Source organism: Homarus americanus, unplaced genomic scaffold (genome assembly GCF_018991925.1).
Source record: "Homarus americanus isolate GMGI-L3 unplaced genomic scaffold, GMGI_Hamer_2.0 scaffold16430, whole genome shotgun sequence".
Lineage (NCBI taxonomy): Eukaryota > Metazoa > Arthropoda > Malacostraca > Decapoda > Nephropidae > Homarus > Homarus americanus.
In genome coordinates, this window is record NW_024729259.1 from 6,040,645 (window position 1) to 6,059,572 (window position 18,928).

At 42.2% G+C, this 18,928-nt stretch overlaps 1 protein-coding gene across 1 annotated transcript; it reads left to right on the forward strand.

Annotated features, from left to right (window-relative positions):
- The first annotated feature begins 378 nt into the window (after positions 1 to 378).
- LOC121866473 (alpha-2-macroglobulin-like) lies at positions 379 to 18,596 on the forward strand. Its single transcript, XM_042366180.1, has 24 exons — positions 379 to 496; positions 798 to 955; positions 2,039 to 2,135; positions 2,403 to 2,618; positions 3,067 to 3,210; positions 4,385 to 4,588; positions 4,816 to 4,995; positions 5,834 to 6,008; positions 7,551 to 7,697; positions 8,717 to 8,805; positions 9,633 to 9,693; positions 9,902 to 10,034; positions 10,444 to 10,672; positions 11,363 to 11,586; positions 11,675 to 11,757; positions 13,714 to 13,835; positions 14,731 to 14,881; positions 15,034 to 15,167; positions 15,836 to 15,940; positions 16,060 to 16,333; positions 16,431 to 16,582; positions 16,684 to 16,896; positions 17,028 to 17,423; positions 17,934 to 18,596. The coding sequence occupies exons 1-24, from the start codon at positions 470 to 472 to the stop codon at positions 17,967 to 17,969; spliced, it is 3,750 nt and encodes a 1,249-aa protein (XP_042222114.1). The 5' UTR covers positions 379 to 469; the 3' UTR covers positions 17,970 to 18,596.
- The last annotated feature ends 332 nt before the right edge of the window (positions 18,597 to 18,928 follow it).

Sequence of the window (18,928 nt, forward strand, 5' to 3'; positions counted from 1 at the left end):
TGTTCACAGTACTGAAGTTTACACTCGTCTTCCTCGGTGTCGCCAGCTGCCGAGATACAAGGCGTTAACTAAATTTGCTTCATCGTGCATAGACGAAAATATAATAAATATTAACAGATAGTGTTAAGGCTCCCTAAAAGCGTATTTTTATCAGTCTGGCCCAGCGAGTGTTGCATTGCAAATGGGTTGGTAACTTAATATTTTTGATTTATGGCAAACCTTTTCGAACTGATTTCCTTATTAATTTTTCATATTTAATTAAGGAAAGGCTTAAGAGGTGGCAAAAAAAAATAATGGGAAAGTTACAATACTCTTCTTGGCCTTAACCTTGTGTACTATTACTGATTTTTTACCCAAACTAAATAATTGTGTTGTGCAGTACCCGGAGGTGTGGGTGGAGACGCCTTCCAGGACTCGTGTGGCACAGTGGAGGGACGTGGACAACGCCCCCGGCCTCGTGCACCTGGCCATGGCACTCGCTGATGAACCACAGCAGGTGAGTGGGCAAGTGAGGAGTCGAGAGGAAGAGGTGTGAGGGGGTCAACAGGTGATCCTGCAGTAGACTCCTGTAGAAGGTACCATCAAGGGAAAGACCTTCCAGAAAGAGGGTGGCCATGCTAAATTGTTTTCCTTATTTAGTGTGTGAACTATTCTCGAGAGACCTAAAATAAGACTTGAACATTGTTAGCCATAGTGATGACGGTTACGATGCTTAGGTATTTCCTAGATTAATGTTTAGTCTTTTCATGCAAGTCAGTGTACTGTACCCTCCTGACCACTGATGTTGTCGCCTGCAGGGTGTATATACGATATTCGTCAGGACTGAGGAGGACAAGTCCCATAGTACCACCTTCATGGTCGAACAGTACGTCTTGCCGCGCTTCCAGGTGACCATCGTCCCACCTGAGTACCTACTGCTCACCCACACCTCCTTCTTCTTTACCGTGTGCGCCAGGTGAGGCACTAGATAGATGTGGTTGAAACTGGTGCAGCTATTAATGTAACTTGGGTGATCCAGTATGTTGACTCCTGTAGGTGATGATCCCAGAATATAATCTAGGTGACTTCAGGATCTCTGAAGTGTCTGTTGAAAATTAACGTCCGCAGATTAGTTTGGTTGGTAGGTAGGTTTGAATTGGTAAGTCAGGTTAGGTTAAGTTGGCAGGGGTGCAAATTCCTATATGCCCGCTCGCCCAAGGCGACGAAAATAACGTGAGGGCAACAAGATCTCTCTAATTGGCTATTTAGTTATCGGTATGCAAGTTGGTCCACAGTAAAGGATTAAAATAACGAAGTTTAACGTCAACTAAATATTTTGCTATCGAATGTAATATTTATTGATGCGTTGGTTATCTCACAAGAAGCCAAACTTATGGTGTGCTGGAGGTTCTTGTGGGAGAGATGACACAATGAGGATCCCTTGGGTCAGTCATGATAGATCCGACGAAACAACAGTCCTGACGTCAACAATGAGTTGGAGGATCAACAAGTAAAGTCAAGACTTTTAACATTTTATGAATGGTCGTGACATAGAAATAATTGAAACGAATTGATTTTGTTAGATGTGCTCCTACTCCATTATTATAATGGGCTTATGGGTTTACGTTGTTTAGGGTACTAAATATTATATAACATTAACAGTGAATATCAAATAAGCAGAGAGCTCTACACACCCGGTAAAGGCTAAAGGTGAGTTTTTTCTTACTTGATTAAGGAAAGTCATTTTTGAAAATTCTTCTAGCCCTGCTGGCGACTTAAAAAAAAAAGGTAAATTTACATCCCTGAGTTATGTTAGTTGGAATAAATTAGTTTAGGCGTGGTTAAAATGGTTGTTTTCGTCAATCAACTAGTCATTTGCTTTTATATTAATTTTATTCTGATTAAATCATCCGTTTGCTTCATTAGTTAGATATATAGTTATATTACAAAATAATGGAACACGAAATATTAAGACACAGAAATGGGAAATATTACGAGACCGTATTTCATGTTTGGTTAACGTAACGCATCAAAGTCCTACTTCCCCAATGGCTTACAGGTACACGTTCGGCCAGTCGGTGCGGGGTGAGGTGCGCCTGGAAGTGAGCAACGGGCTTCATCGGAATTGTCGGGTCTTGGTAATTAAGGAAGCTCTGGTAAGTATCACCACCACCCATGGCTGTAAAAATCTTACCTACTGAGAGAGTACTACGTTAAGATTGTTTAGAGGGTTTTGCCTCCTTCACAATTATAGACAATGCTTTAGTGGTACTTGACGGTGTATTCATACGTCACATGGTTAATGATAGTAGATTGTACTTATTCAGTCACGGTTGATATCATCCAGGGCTACAGTTAGATAAGATATAGGTTGACTGGTCATCAGACATCCATATGTATTGAGATTTTCCTCCTCGCTGTAGATATTAGGTTGTCAAAACGTAGGGGTGGAGGCGAGGGAGGTGCTGCTGGAGGAGTGTGGTGTGTACCGAGTGACGGTACAGGCGACGGTAACAGAGGACGGTACAGGAGTACAACAAGCAGGACGCGGGCACGTCACTGTCTCCAGCCAACCTGTCGTCTTCACCACCGTTTACAGCGACCAATTTATGAAGCCTAATCTACCATTTACTATTAAGGTTAGATTTTATTAAGATCTGATTATTAATTACTGTTGAATGTGGATGATTGTTTACCAAGACAAGGGCGGCTACTAGAGACTAGAAGAGTATACACAAACACTTTAGAAACTTTGGTTAAACATTCAATTAACTACTGCATTATAATACGTCAGTACATGTATACTGTACATAGAAATTAGTGGTAAGAAAATCACAGAAATTGTAATAATGTGAAGTTTTATGTTTGCTCGTGTTATCCGTGTACACTTTTGATTCTCACAAGGAGAGATTGTCTGTTTCTGTTAATGGGTTTGAATTTCATGTAAAGTATATTTTCAATTATTGGTGGTTAGCGATAATTATAGGAACTCTTAATTTTATTCTATTGGCTAATTGAAGTTCAGATTTAGTGAGTACAGTTTAGCGCGGTAGATGTGACCGAGTAGGCGTATCTTCCTCGTCACAGGTGAGGGGAGAGCTGCCTGACGGGACCCCAGCTCCTGGAGTGGCCTTGGAGATGTGTGCTGCCGGCGTCTGCACTAACACTACCACCTCTCAAGACGGCTCTGTAACCGCAGTCCTTCCCTCATACACCACCAACAGATTTTTCGTGAGTATTTTAGATAAAACTAATAAAAATGAGGCGTTATCGTCAACGTTGGGGGCTCTATGGTCTCTTGTAGTCTCGTTTGTCAGGTTCTTAATTCATCAGTGTCTTACAATCGCTCATTCTGGCTCTTCTCTCCTCCACAATTAGTCTCGTGCACCTCTTTGACCCACTTGGTCTCCTATATTCTTTCCACATGCCTAAACCATCACACACAACCTGCCTCTACACAGGACTTCCCCAATACCCAACTGTCTTCTTAGCTTAGCAGTGCTTCCTGTCTGTCTCCACATCACCATTCATTCTCATTTCAGCTCGCTCATGCCTGCGTATGTCATCCTCTTTTAACTGCCCATGTTTCACTGTCATACAACATTACGCTTCTCACGTTAGTCGGATACATTCTTCCTTACACGCGGAGAGAAGGTCCACTTGCCGTCAATAAATGCAGCAGGTCCCTAAACTCCCTCCAGCTATTCTTGATGAGCGTCAGACGTTCCTTTACCTGCCAACTGAAGCGAATTATTGACCTCCCAGATAACTCTCGACTAAATTCCTGAAGGAATAAATTGCGATCAAAGCGAAGGACACATTTTAAGTGTTCACATTCTGAGGCTTTACTGTGGGACTACTATAGCATCGTGCCGTGGATTAGATGTTCATCTTTTCTCATGAACCCATGATAAGGCTGATGCGTGTAGTGTACTAACTAACCACACTTCTTGTCAAACAGGATTTGAATGACCGATAACTTTGTTTAGTATTATTGCAGCTGATTTCTTATATTTTGCGAAATTGCAACGGGGCTTCCGTAATCTTTCGCAGAATAGTTCGACACGGTAAGGTTTGTGTGTTAGGTGAAGGACGTGTATATGCCCTGGCAAATATGACAAGTTGTCACTTGTAGGTGCTCTTGAAATGATGCTTAGAAACCTTGATATTCTTCTTTCCTTTAAATACCAATAAGAAAATCATAAGTAATTACTAACATTGAAATAATTCTTAGGCAGCATTGAAGTAATTTTCTGTCATTCGATGCTGTATCTGCGTTATATTGGCCCTTATGGAAACGACAAAATTTCACTAAAATTAAGTTATCAAAATAGACTTGCCAATGGAAGTTTACATGTCGGTTAATTCATCTGGCTCTTTGTCTTCGTTTTTCTACTGGGAGCAGCTGAAGACCTTAGGGTGCAGTGCTCGAGTACAGTCCTCTCTATACAATCTGCAAGTCAATCACTACGTCTCCCCCTCCAACTCCTCCCTGATGATCTACGCCCCTGACACCAGGCTGAAGTGTGACCCCGGTGCTGCCCTCCGACACTACCTGCCTGTCATGTTCTCTGCTACCAACACCACCCGTGTCTCCCTCAACGTCCAGGTAACTTATTATATGCTGTACCTTCAGTACATTCTCTTTGAAATTTTCAGGAGTCGTACAATAGGGCAGCAGTGTTCAGGCGTCTCATTATACTAAAGATGTGTTTAAACTCTGTTTGCTTGTATAAATGTATCATTAAGTGAAAGCACATTTTCCTCCCATAATATTGGTACCTTTGATGCTGTCTGTATCTTTGTCCGCAAGAATGACAATTTTACCAACTGCAGGTTGTGTCGCGGGGACTGGTGCAATATTGGAAGACGGAGGAGTACCAGATGAACCCCGGGGTTCTCCCCATTAGTGTGGAGCACCTGGTGGGTGCCCTATCCCCTCCTCCTCCACACACCGTCAGGGGGGTCCTTCATGTGCCCCTCACCCTTCCCCATACGGCTTCTCCCACAGTCAAGGTAACTGCCCCCATGAATGTCACTGCTGACACTGGCGTAGCTTCACAAGCTTGTGCTTGCTGGGTGGAGAAGAACGCCAAGCACTGTTCATTCCTCCTAAAGTCTTAACTATTAAGGCAATACAATGTCATGTTTACAGTCAATAATCACATAGCTAGTCATGTGCATGGCAGTTGGAATTTATAGCGTTCATATTTGGTTAACAGATACATAGTGCACCTGACGGCCTAAATATGGCTCAGAGTAGGGAATGGTGTTTGGTGGGAGATGGGCTTTAACGTTAATAAAATCAGGCGGCCCACAAAATATTTTCAGAACTCCAAACAGTACAGGTGCAGAGAATATTGGTACTACATGTGCAGCTGTACTTCAACATGCAAACATATTGTAATCATCATGTAACACTGAAATAGGAATTTTTTATTCATTGTAAATAATTGTTGCTTTATCGTATTATACTGAACATAAAGCAGTGTGTTTGTTTGTTTGTTTGGCTGATTGTCTGTTTGTGCATGCATTTGATTGTGTTGTTTGCCTTTGTTTGTTTGTATTGTAATATATTTTTCTTTGCTTATATATAATTTATTTTAACATTTAATAGTGAGTAGGGGGATGAAAGGGGTGGTGAGTGAGGTAGTTAAAGGCGAGTGCCAAGGAAGAGGGGAGAAAGAGAGAATATGGATAATTTGGAATAGGCGAAATGTGTGATAATTGGGTTACTAAAACAGTGTACTCGTGACTCACAGCATAACACAAATGCACTCAAGGTTCTGTTCAGTTTAGGGTGTGTTGTGGTGTTTAGGATGTGTTGTAGGGTATTGAGAGTGTGGTGTTGCAGGTGTTGATGTGGTACACTCGGGAGGATGGGGAGGTGGTGTCGGACGCGCGAGATCTGGAGGTCGAGCGCTGCCTGGGGAGTGAGGTGCGGCTGGAGTGGAGGGAAGATTCGACACAGCCCGGTGCCCTCACTGCTCTGTCCCTCTCCTCACGACCACACTCTCTCTGTAGCCTCGGTTAGTCTCTTTAGTGATGGTAATACTATCAGCATTGTACACGTGTTCCCGTTTACACCTTCTAGCCAATGACGAGGCGTGTTCCTGACCAGGAGGTACTGTGTCCAGGGTGTGTATAGGACTAAACCTTCCTACGACTTATGAATTATTATATTTATATCACAAGGTTTTAACAAAGAAAGCGTTATATGTATTTTTACAGGAGTTCATTAACACAGCATTATGAATTTATAACTATACAAGAGCACATATTAACCATAAAAATTTACATTATGAAAGGATCATTATACCGTATCTAGTCATGGTAAGCAAACAAATGAAATTCAATATTCTAGAGCTCATTAAGTGTTACTCTTCATTTTACTTCTACCTGGTGCTGTGATCTACGCCCTTCAGAGCTCCTCCAGGGTCCTCCTCTCATTCACATAGTTCAGACATAGATTCTTCAGACGCTGTTAATGCTCCTCTGTGGCACCCCTCTCGTTTTCTTGGGACCTCACATCGAGAATCCTTAACTGGGACTGATGATCCAAGAGCCTGATCCGTTCTAATACTTTCAATGGCCTTCCAGGTGATAGTGGTCATGTCTCACAAACTCATGGAAAGCAAACTCCAACTCTCGCATAGGTTGTTGGTGCGATTCTCTCCGTCAGTGGTCACCTGGTGTACATTACATAGCAGGGGCAGAATCCTTCTCTTGTGTACTGAGGGAAGCACTGATGGCTGGATGTGACGACAGCGGCCTTGTACTTAGATGGCATTGTCCACTTAAGTTTTTCACATCGTTAGGTTATTCATGTGATGTGACATGACCTTCTTTTTTTTTTACGGGAATTAGCTCACCCGGGCACAGGTCAAACGACCCACAACAGGGCCTGCGGGGCGAAAAAAAAAGAACAAAGAAATTAAAAATAGATAACAAAGAGGTTATATTGTGTAAATCTATACCAAGGAGATGCCGGAAAACCAGCTTTTTAAAGTGAGACTGATTGTATAAGGATGGAAACACAAAAGAAGGCAGAGCATTCCACAGTTTGGCTGTGTGAGGAAAGGAGGTACTATAACGGGTTATTCTCGTGTGACCGACATCCACAGAGAAATGGTGGGCACCACGGGCAAGACGCGTGTTACGAGCCCACGGCTTTGCCGGCGGTACACTGGATGCCAGGTTGTACAGGTGTTTGGGGATTCAGATAGTTGGCAAAAACCAGTCACGTCACTTAAATCAGGTAATTCATGTAAACGGTCTTGTGTTACGTTTGTACCATTACGTATGCAAAAGAGAGTTGTTACAACTCGGAATATAAAAATATAAAATATTTAAAACCACTCGCTAAAGTATGTTCCCATAAGAAAATATTACCTTAGTAAATTTTCACAGCACGTGTCTACTGACCTTGAGAAACATCAATATTTATATTTTTTCCTACTTTGCACTTTGATGGGTTTGTTCCTTTGTTTTTCCATGGGGGGTGCACCTGGGCCGAGGAGGAGGGGGGGGGGTATTAACAGGTGTGCTAGAGGTGTGTTATTTACCAACAGGTGTGGTTGACAGAAGTACAGAGCTGCTGTCAACGCGTGAAGACCCCATTACCCTGGAGAAAATCTTTGACTTTGTAAATACGTACGAGATCTACCCATGGGGCTTCAGGCCGGGTCCGTGCGAGAACCAAGAAACTGCATTTTCAGGTTAGTTGAAGGTTGTTTTTGACAAGTTATCATTAATATCTTGTTTAGCAGCGATTTATTAGTTAGATAGTACATTACATAGCTACATCATAGTAGTATTAGAATGAATCTGGGTTGTTTGCCTATTGAACGTTTCAATGTTCTTCAATTGTTTTATATTAAATTCATAACTGATAAATCTGTTTAGTGACCACGTAACAGTGAGGGGAATGTCATTTGCTCGTGTAATATTAAATATATGACCAAAAGGTCTTGGTGGTTACTTCTCGTTATTTAGTGGATATGAACCAACAACGTTAATCCACTTCGATAATTAAATTTGCTTAATGAAACCAAGATTTTATAAGAAAGCTATTTGTGGTAGGAATAAAAGGCTTCACTGGTTAATGGGAACTCATGTTTACAGAGGTAAACTGGCCGGGAATTAAACATAGACTAGATCGTGTAACGATGTTGCTCTGCTTCCAAGTCTCTTATCACCAATTTAAACAACTAATAAGCATTAAGAAATGCAGAGAAAGTGCAAGGTCTTTCACCCAGTGAAGTCCATAATGTTGCTCCGTGTTACGTTCAGGACAATGGCAGGTAAAGAATTTGGAGGCTTTTTATCTGACCAAAATGACAAACACAACAATAAATTTCTATAAAGGTCGAGTAGGTACAGTGCTCGCCTCATGTCCTAAGGGTCACTGTTTCATATCCAAGTCACTCTAAAGGTCAACCAGCTGTGAATGGGTACCTGACTTCACTGTCGGGGAAGTTAAGGCAGTCGAGTGCAGTGCCCATCACGCTGTCTCCTTGTGTACCGAATGCTTAATGTACTGTAGTGTCCTGTATCAGCACTGCCCAGGACAGGCTGTTAGTTTTAGACTCGTAGGGAGCCACTTTCATTTTTAAGGCCTTTCTCACTTTTTATTGTCATTTGCCCGACTACTTTATTTTAAAATCGTACTATGCGCATATTTTATTACTAAAAGAAAATCTTCAAGGAATTATCTATATTTACGTAACTGTTGTAGGCGATGCATCGCTCCGAGTGCAGCCGCTGCTGGGGTTCCCTCCATATCCGGTGTTCAGCGAGTACGTGGACGCAGCCTTCATGTTCCATGTGAGTTGTGGTGTGGCGGTAGTTGTTGACCAGCTGTGTTGTTGTGCATAAGTAGTGTGACGGTGGTTGTACCTGAACTTCAGGGACTGAAGTTATTGTAATAACATTCCTCTAAATCACGATGTCCGTCATCTCAACAGAAGTCGGCGGTAGAACCTCTTTCACTAGAATGTTGTTTAAGATTTATCTGATAATAATGTATTATTACATGATGATGGTAATTTGGCATAAAAATGAATTATTACAGTATTTTCTGCAGAAGCTGTTAACTATGGTGACTATATTCCTGTATTCTCGTTTTATTAGCCATCATCTTTTTTATATTTCATTAACGATGTGATGCGTTGATCATACTTGGCAAATTTGAGGTAAAACGTGGAATTTTGAAACCTTTTATTTTACCACGATAGGATCCTAATAGTCTATAATCGCATACTGAAACTCGAATTTCCTTATGTGCTTAAGTCAGGCTTAGAGGTGGAGGAAAAGGCAGCGAGGGCCACTTAGACTTACTGTATGCCCATGTACCATGGAGTTGAGAGACTTTGCATTGGCTACTTTAGGCTTATACAGGCCTCCTGATGAACCTAGAGCCCCAGCCAATATGCGATGACTGTCTTGGTCCCATTGATGGTTACTACTGCTTATCTTAAGTTCCTGGAGATTTCATTACATCCTGTGTCCAAGTGAAAAGTTAGACCATCTGGATATTAAAAAATTTTGTACAAATTTGTTGCCAGAAAGGCTTGGAAATAAGATATATGCCTTTTTATTCAGTTATAGAACAAAAAAAATGTAATAATTTTTCTCTGGTGGCTTTGATGCAGACTGCGGGGCTACTGGTGTTCTCTGACCTAAGGCTGGTGGCCGCGCCCTGCGACTCTCCCGGTAACTTTTGTTTCTTCATCTCTAGCTTCATGTTCTTATGTATGAGCCTAAAGTTTACACACATTTATCAAGCTGTTCTATCTAGTAAATTCCCTTTCCGAAATTATTCTACCTTAAGATCCTATTGTTGTTGGTTTTATATTTTGAAAGTTCTCGTGATAGATCCCTTGTATTGATATTGTTGTATGTTCTCTGTTTTTACCGACAGAATTGTTTGGAAATATTAAAGATGTAAATAATCCTGTGCTTGAGAGGTCGTCTTCGGGTGGCGGCGACGAGGGTATAGTTGACGCCAGGACCAGCTTCCCCGAGACGTGGCTCTTTGATCTGTTGCTGCTCCCGTAAGACGCCTGTTGTGTTATTTACTTGGAGCTTTAGTTTCTACACAGACTACACTTGCCTACTTAGGGGTTTGCAATAAGGTTCGGTGTCGACTCAAATTTGGAAGATTATTATTTTAGTGTCTTGACTTAAAACTGATGATTAATGAACCAAAATACGGCACGAACTACACAAGAATATATAATTATACATTTGGCCAAGAAAGTCAAACAAATAATATTGACACTGACTCAAAGGGTAAGGGTAAAGTGCAACAAACTGTGCGAGGGAGAAAACACTGGAGACGTGCACTGAAAGAACGGTGGGTAACAAGTGCAACTCTAGATTCTATAATGTCCTCTATTATTATTAGATCTCTGAGGTATCCCAGGTGTTAACGATATTTATGTTCTTTTAATTCCCGGTTAGGTCGTCCGGGGTCACGAGACAGGAGGTGCGAGCCCCCGACACCATCACACAGTGGGTGGGGAAGGCAGTGTGTGTCAGCCCGGACCATCATGTAGGGGTGTCTCTCAGAGCCAACCTCACCACCTTCACTCCCTTCTTCCTCGACCTCACTCTCCCGCCCTCTGTCAAGCGTGGCGAGATACTCCCCGTCAAGATCTCCATATTCAACTACCTCGACAGACCACTGCCAGTACGTGACAACTGGTGTACTGTACATATAAACGCTACCTTAAGATTTTCGTGGAGATAACGTGAATACGGATCACCTGAAGAATTGTCACCACAGAGCTTGACTGGGTGACGATTCTTCAGGTGGGGTAAAGTCAGTTAGGCAAAAAGTGCTTCAGATTGAGGTTAGGGGAGGTTAGTTCAGATGGGTAAAAGGGTGTAGATAATCTTAAGGTTAGGTTTGCTTATATTCATTATTGGGTGAGGTGGTGATTCTTCAGGTGATCCGTGAATACTTTAATTACCTTACTAAAATTGTTCTACAGTACTGTATATATAATGAGCCATCTATTCCTTGCTTTAATGATATTAGTATGGAAAGTAAAGTTTCCTTTAAACTACACGAAGTTAGTGCTAGAAACTGTAGAAAAGATTCTCCAGCGCCACCATAGTGTACTACGTATAGTGTATTGTGCATTCTTGGAGATAAAAAGAATGTTTAGATAACTTAAATTTATTAAATAAGCAGATAAACTATAAATTATCTGCTAAGGCTAGTAAAGAAAGAAATGATTTTTACTTACAAAATTTAAACAGGATTAATGTTTAAAGTGCTTTAACTTTCTACATAACATTTTCTTGGGCTTCCCATTAGGGCATTCATGATTACCGCCATTGATAAATGAGAAACGAAGAGTCATGACCATTGCAGGTGAGAGTGAGGATGGAGGAGAGAAGCGAGTTCAAGTTGGTTGGGGAGGAAGGCCAGGAGGTGGCCGGGGAGCGCAGTGTGTGTTTGGCCGCTCAGGACAAGAAAGTCGTCACCGTTAAACTTGATATGCTCGCTCTTGGTGACATCAAAATCGGAGTGTCGGCCTTTGTTGACCAACAGATTCCTCTCTTGTGTGGCTCCAGGGATGACTCTATCAAGAGGAGGTCAGTGTTAATACTCGTATGCAACAGATATTTCTAAATGTTTGTACTGAACTCCCGATCGACCTAATGATGATAATTGGTGTTACAGGGATGCACTCGTGAAGCCGATTAAGGTGGAACCTGAGGGCTTTCCGAGGGAGAGGACTTGGACCTCCTACCTGTGCTCACAAGGTTAGGAACATTATAATTATTTTCCTGAATTTGTAGTGAAATCACTAAACTCACTGTCAAGGGAAAGGTAATTATGTTAAGTGTTATTACATATTTATGCACCCAGACTATAATTTTGTGCAAGTTTATTGCTAAAATTTTTAGACTTTCCAAACTCTTGTATTCATAATGTAAGCCCCCTCCCCCCCCCCGTCCCCTCCCCCCCAAAAAAAGACGGGTGAGCTTGGTGCACTCGTGTTCTCACCCACTTCTTCTTGGACTCCCCTTCCCCCTTTTGACATTCCTGGATCCGCCTCTGACCTGAAGGTAAACTGTTTAGCTGTCCATGCTAATACAGTATTGACCTTACTTTTGGATTAAGTAGGATATCAATTTTGGTGGGTTGGCCCTCGGAAAAATACCAAAATCTTAATGCGGCCCATGACTAAGGAAAGGCTGCCTATACTTGGTTTATACGTTGTGTGTGTGCAGGGCCGGTGCAAGATGATTTGGCGCCCTAGGCAAGCCTTTAGATGTGCGCCCCCTTGAAAGTTTTGATAAGCTAATGTGTGTACAGTAACCCATTACTACATTGTTTCTAACTCTCGAAACACCACCCGGGCATTAGGAACCTTGAGTATAGAGACAGGTTAAAGCATCTTAATTTGCACTCCATTGAGAGACGTAGAGCGAGAGGCGACCTGATAGAGGTGTATAAGTGGAAGGCAGGGCTAAACAAAGGGGACATTACAAAGGTACTCAAACTATCCAACCAGGAGCGAACTCGTAACAATGGTTTTAAATTAGACAAATTTAGATTTAGGCGTGAAATAGGTAAACACTGGTTTGGAAACGGAGTAGTGGATGAATGGAACAAGTTACCAAATATCATCATTAACTCGAATACGCTGAATTGCTTCAAACGTAGGTTGGATGCTCATATGAGCAATAGGGGTTGGGTGTAAACGGGACTGCCCAGTATGGGCCAATAGGCCCACTGCAGTTTCCTCCATTCTTATGTTCTTATGTTCTTATAACATAATTTTCATCTTGTGGCTTTATTACTTCATCCATGCAAATAACCCATTATTGTTAGTACATTAAGTCAATAAACCCTTGACGTAAATGTCAATGAAACAATTTTTAGTGATTTTTTTTTATTTTAGGGTAATCTTTAAAAAATAATAACATATCATAAGCATTTAGCTCGCTCCAGCCTCCTGCGAGTTATAACCTACTATTATTACATCATTATTATATACATGTAGTGCAAAATAAGATAGTTGTGAGTTGTGACCAGTCATTGGTCGGACAATATATTAAATTGACATCTTAAGTATAAATAGAAAAAGCTTAATGGAGAGCTGTAACAGTTATGAATAAAAATAATTGCAACTCTGACCAAGCCACATTAAAAAATTATTTACATTAAAAACTTAATACAATCACCTGGCCAGTCTCAGTGGGATTATGTTATGCGAGGTCAAACTTCAGAGGTCAGGTAACCTTGCCTCATCCCGACAAAGGCAGGGAAGGGACGGCTCAGCCGACCTGGCAGTAAGGGAAGGGAGGGTATGGTGGGGTTGGGAGAAGGGTTCCTCAGATGTCAGCCTTCAGGTCACTGCTCGACAGTTCTCCAGGCCGCGAAAGATAAGGACCCGGGTTAGTCCCTCCGGGGGGTTAACGAATAATATTAAAAAAGAAAACACAGTCGGCTACCGTCTAACTACCCTCGCCTCCCTCCGACCCCCCCACCCCCTTCTAACATCCTGCTCCGACCCCCCCCCTTCTAACATCCTGCTCCGACCCTCCACGGCTCCACCAGTGTCCACCACAGTTTTCCCTTCATTTTTAATTTTATCCAAGTTTGCCCTGAATTTGTGGCGCCCCCAGATGTTGGCGCCCTAGGCGATTGCCTAGTTCGCCTAGTGGGTAGCGCCGGCCCTGTGTGTGTGTAGTGAGGTACATATTCCCCAGGACAAGAGCGTGTTAGTGGCGGGGAAGTGGTGTGGGAGGTGGAGGTCCCTGGCACTATGGTGGAGCGGTCAGCCCGGGCCTGGGTCACCGTTGTCGCTGATCTCCTTGGTCTCTCACTGCAGGTCAGTCAAGTTTCCACGGTTACTCGGATCATTGTCCACCCCAGGCTTCGGTGTTTAGTCTCTTGATATTTTCTGCATGCGTTTCCCTAAATTAACGTGTTTAATGCCCGAGGTAATGTTTTAGAAGTAGAGTAATAACAATCCTGCTGGGCTGTAACCGTTATATTGGCCACTCTAAGTCAGTGACATAGCAACTGGGCAGACTGCCTCCCTGGAAAAAATAGGGAAATAATTTGTTTCATATTGGAAGTTGTGAGAGAGAGAGAGATCGCTGATGGTCTGGCAGCTTCAGCCACCAGATGTAACTTGTACAGGTTTGTTGACATATTTTCATCATACGTTGTCACTTGTCAAGTTATCAGAGGCAACACTATATTAGGTCTTGAGCTGCCATGTGTGTGTAAGATCTATAGAATTATTCTATTTGTCTAAATAATTTCGAATGATTTTTTCAGTCCGTTTTATCTTCAGTGACCATTGATGAGTAAACTGTAGTAAGTATTAGGTAATGTTGACAAGGATTATAATGGTAAGTGACCTTTTAGACACTTATTATTACTTAATGTTATTTGCAGTAATTCTAATGATCAATAAATACTATTTACAATTCTATTGAACAACAAAGTATTTTTAATGACACTCCCTACTAATAGATATTACTATGGGTCATACACCTTCTTAGTAAGTTATGATGTACCGTAGCTAAAACAACTATCTGTGCATACTTTGTGGGAAACAATGAGACCATGGACAATAAATTTTGGTATATGAGGGCTGTCACTAGTCACACGTAAAATTTCGGAGCATATCGACCCCCAGCTGCACAGATAGTTGTTTTTGCTACTGTATAACTATTTTATTAACCAATGAATAACACTGAACATGACTGCTGCAGCACCTGGGGTCGTTGATCAGTATGCCGTCTGGGTGTGGGGAACAAAACTTGATCACCTTCGCCCCCAACATCTTCATCCTGCAGTACCTGAGAGCCACCGGGCAGGACACTCCAGAACTTACTGACAAACTGATAAGATTTATGAACACAGGTAAGATAGGAGACTACTGGGGTGTGGATCACTGTGTTATGGGAGGGAGGGAGGGGGGGGGTTGTGTGGGTCAGGGATGAGACTTAATAAATTGTTGTTAAACGGGGTTGCTTTATCGCTCGCCAGAAGTACAAAATCTAAGTTACCTTCAGGTTACCAGCGTCAGCTACTGTACCTGAGGGACGACGGCTCCTTTAGTGTCTTTGGGAGAGCTGATGCCTCTGGCTCCACCTGGCTCACGGCTTTTGTCCTGAAGTCCTTCGCCCAGGCCCAGACCTTCATCTTGGTGAGTCCTCTCCATCATGACTACTCCTGCATCCTCCATGGAGATGCCTAATGAGAGAGAAGTGAGGGTGATAGTGACTAGTGGGAGCGGTAGTGATTAGTTTTTAACTGGATAAGGGAGGCTTTTGTAGTGATCACCGAAGGCGGTGATGTGAGTGATGAGCGTAGTACGAAAAGAAGGAATTTACAATATCAATACAGGTGCTTAAGATCCAGAGTGAACCTGACGGACTAGATATAAGTTCATTTATAAATACAATTTCTGTACATTTTGATATTTGGGAAGGGTAAAACTAGAGAGGCAGTATAGGGGTGGTGGCAGTACACAGTGGGCTGGATAATGTGGTGTCAATATTGTGTGCAGGGACTAAGGGGTGTAGCAGTGCATCCCCCCTTGTTGTATTGAAATGACTATCATTGTGGTGGTTTATTGTTGTGGATCAGTTTATTATTGTCTGAGATTATGTAAACACTTAAGTTGGACTTCGTACTGTGTTTGCTGTGACATGCTGAGATTTAGTGGCAGGGACACGATACGGCAGTTCATAGTATGGATATGAGCAAGTTTAGAGAGAGATACGGCCAACTCTGAAGACTTGTAATGTCCACCAACAGTGAAATATTACAAGAAGCATACGTTTATGGTTTAGTTAATGAACTGTGATGCAGGTGGACGAATCGGTCCTACGCAAGTCTCGCTCGTGGTTGGGGAAGAAACAGGGCAAGGACGGCTGCTTCTTAGCTCTGGGGAAGGTCCTACACAAGCACATGAAGGTGAGCGTGTCATCTGGATTTTCTCGCACAAATTTTCCTATCTTTAATAAATATCAGTAAATGAAGGCTTGATAAACCCCTTTGAACACCAGGTGTAAGTCTAGTTTCCCGCCTTGTAGGGTGGTATTGTTGGGAAAGATTCTCCAGTCCCTCTGACGGCGTATGTGATGATATCACTGATGGAAGCTGGGGAGGAGCTTCACAGTCCAGTTGTGTTATCGGCTGCCGGGTGCCTGGCAGTTGACTCTTCTCACCACCCCTACACCCTAGCACTGAAGGCCTACGCTCTGGCCTTAGCCCGACTCCCTACGGCACAGGTGGCACTGCAACTGCTCTTAGACCAAGCAGTGGTCACCCCTGACTTTATGTATTGGGAACTGCCAAGCAGATACGGTATGTAACGTTGGTCTTCAGTGATATCCATTTAGCTGTCAAGAAGTTTAATAAATATATTAGTTTTGGTTTCGTTCAAATTTTTATTTTCCTCCAGGGAGAAGCAGAGCAGCTGAAGTAGAGACTGCAAGCTACGTCATCTTGAGTATGATAACACTGAATGCAGAGTGCTTCTTTCAACAAGCTACCAAGATTGTCCAATGGATCACGGCGCAGAGAAATAGCAGAGGAGGATTTTCTTCCACCCAAGTGAGTATTCCAGAAGTATATTTTTCTTGGTACTTTATCGTACCACAATACAACCGCATACTTAACACAGTAGTAGGAGTTACGTCTGTATGTGTTTGTAGGACACGGTGGTGGCGCTGCAGGCTCTGGCCACCTATGAGACACACTTCTACCAAGGCCCAGTCAGTGTGGAGGCCAGGGTGACGGCTGCCTTCCTGTCTCACACCTTCACTGTCAATGAATCCAACAAACTTCTAGAGCAGCGGGTGACACTGCCGGTCATCCCTACCACTGTCCGCATTGTCGTGGGAGGTCAGGGATGTGCTGTTCTTCAGGTAATGAAAAGGGATTTTTTTTGCATTTCAGTTCTGTAAGAAAGATACATTTAATGTTGAAGTAAATTTACTTTAATAATTATTAAATTAATTGCATAACTATAAAGTTGTAGCTCGACTTTCTTCTCCAGGCTGTTCTGAGATACAATGTGCCTCACCCTGAGCCGAGTGATGCTTTCAGCCTGACAGTCACAACCAAGGTGGACCGCGACCCAGGTTGCGTCACTCAAAGCATTTCTGCATGTGCCGCCTACCACCTCGCCGATGCTATCTCCAACATGGCTGTCATTGAAGTCAACCTGGTGTCCGGTTACGTTCCTATTAACCCCGAGACACCACATCTTACCAACGATACTGCTAGGAGGTACGAGGTGGAGGGCAGTAAGATCTTCATATACCTGGAGGAGCTGACGGAGAGAGAAACGTGCGTGGTGGTGCGAGTGAGGCGAGAGATCGTGGTGGAGAACGTCAAGCCCTCTGCTGTGGTCGTTTATGATTACTATGAGCCACAGTTTTCAGTCAGTCAGGTCAGTTGTTCAAAAACTCTTTACCTTTAATACCACTCGAAGCATTTAATTATGGCCACAAAGTTAACTTGGTTACATGTGACGAGTTGGTGGCTTTATCTTGTAGGAAAGATAACATCATTGTGCATATTATATTTTGACCAGAAGTCCTCGTCACAGCTGATCGTACTGTACATATAGCCTCTGCATCAATGAAGTCACAATCATTATTACTCTCTACAATCCGCAGTGATAATATTTCTGAAACATATTGACATCGACTTGTCGATTTTTTTATTACTCGCATTAATCGACAGATTTGTATTAAATTTATGGTTTTGTTGGCAAGTTTGATACATCCATTAAAGTAGACATGAAAAATATAAGGATATTTTAGTGCTTTGATATTTGATTTCCAGCATTTTTAGTTTGTTTTTTACTTGGTAACTATGCCGTTATAAATGATGCCGAGACTGGAATTAGCATTTATGGTCCTTAATATATGGTACTTACAGATTTAAATATTTTTAGGACTACCGCCTAGTTGCTCCTGAGGACTGTGTGTAAACGACCGGGTCCACTTCCTGCCATTATTGTTGACACCTGAACTACGTGTCGTGGCAGAGCCCAGGTGGTGCAGCAGCGTTTGGTGCTGGTGTGAGGCGCACCACACCGCTTTACACCTATTCTACCTGGTGATACCCCAGGTGCAGGCGCCTGTATAAGCGAGAGAAAATGTAATATGATATTTACATTCGTTGATTTGATTGTTGAAGGAAGACCACAAACACTCCTCCGTGTAAATCTTAGTGTGGTTGACTTAATGGAGTACAGTAGGACCTACAGTGCACAAAAGTTTCTCTCATAAAAAAGTAGATGGGTGATGCACTTGTTATTTGCACACATTGTTACACAAAAGTTTTAATAAATATAATACACCAGCACTTGTTTGACTAGTTCTCGTGGTTGTTCGGGATAAAGGAAATGACAGTATTGCAGTCGATGTAAAGAGTTTTGGGGTCAATAAGACGTATGATTTTAAGTGAAGCAATACTGTATTGTGAAATGTCTCCTTGAATACTTATTTTCACTAATACTTATTTTCACGCACAATAATTTGACCGTTTTGTAAAAAAGACTTTCTATGTTGACATTACTGGTCAAAAAATATCTTCCCAGGTGTTAATACCTGTGTTGGGTGTATAACAGGTGGTAACTCGACTAGTACCAACAGTGAAATTTAAGGGGTGGGAGGACTGCTGCTCCGCGTCCCCAGAAAGTCGGAAGTAAAGGTAATTTCGGAATATTGCCGTATTACATTCGTAAATTTAATGATGCAAAACACCAGGATAGAATTAGAAATAGAAAAATCTAAATAGATAAATGAACAAGATGAAGTTGAAACACCAAGTTTAAAGTAACAAGTTTCTAACATTACACATGGGAAAACTATTTTTAACGTTTTTATTATTAATATTAAAGATTCGAATATTTTGATAATTTCCTTTCTTTCCATGTATAAATCT

What these genes read in the sequence shown, in the direction of transcription:
- LOC121866473 (XM_042366180.1), top strand. Translation starts at nt 470, where the DNA reads ATGGCACTCGCTGATGAACCACAGCAG. An exon ending in TCGCTGATGAACCACAGCAG is followed by an intron (nt 497 to 797) that starts GTGAGTGGGCAA and finishes TGTCGCCTGCAG; the next exon opens with GGTGTATATACGATATTCGT. An exon ending in CGGCTTCTCCCACAGTCAAG is followed by an intron (nt 4,996 to 5,833) that starts GTAACTGCCCCC and finishes GTGGTGTTGCAG; the next exon opens with GTGTTGATGTGGTACACTCG.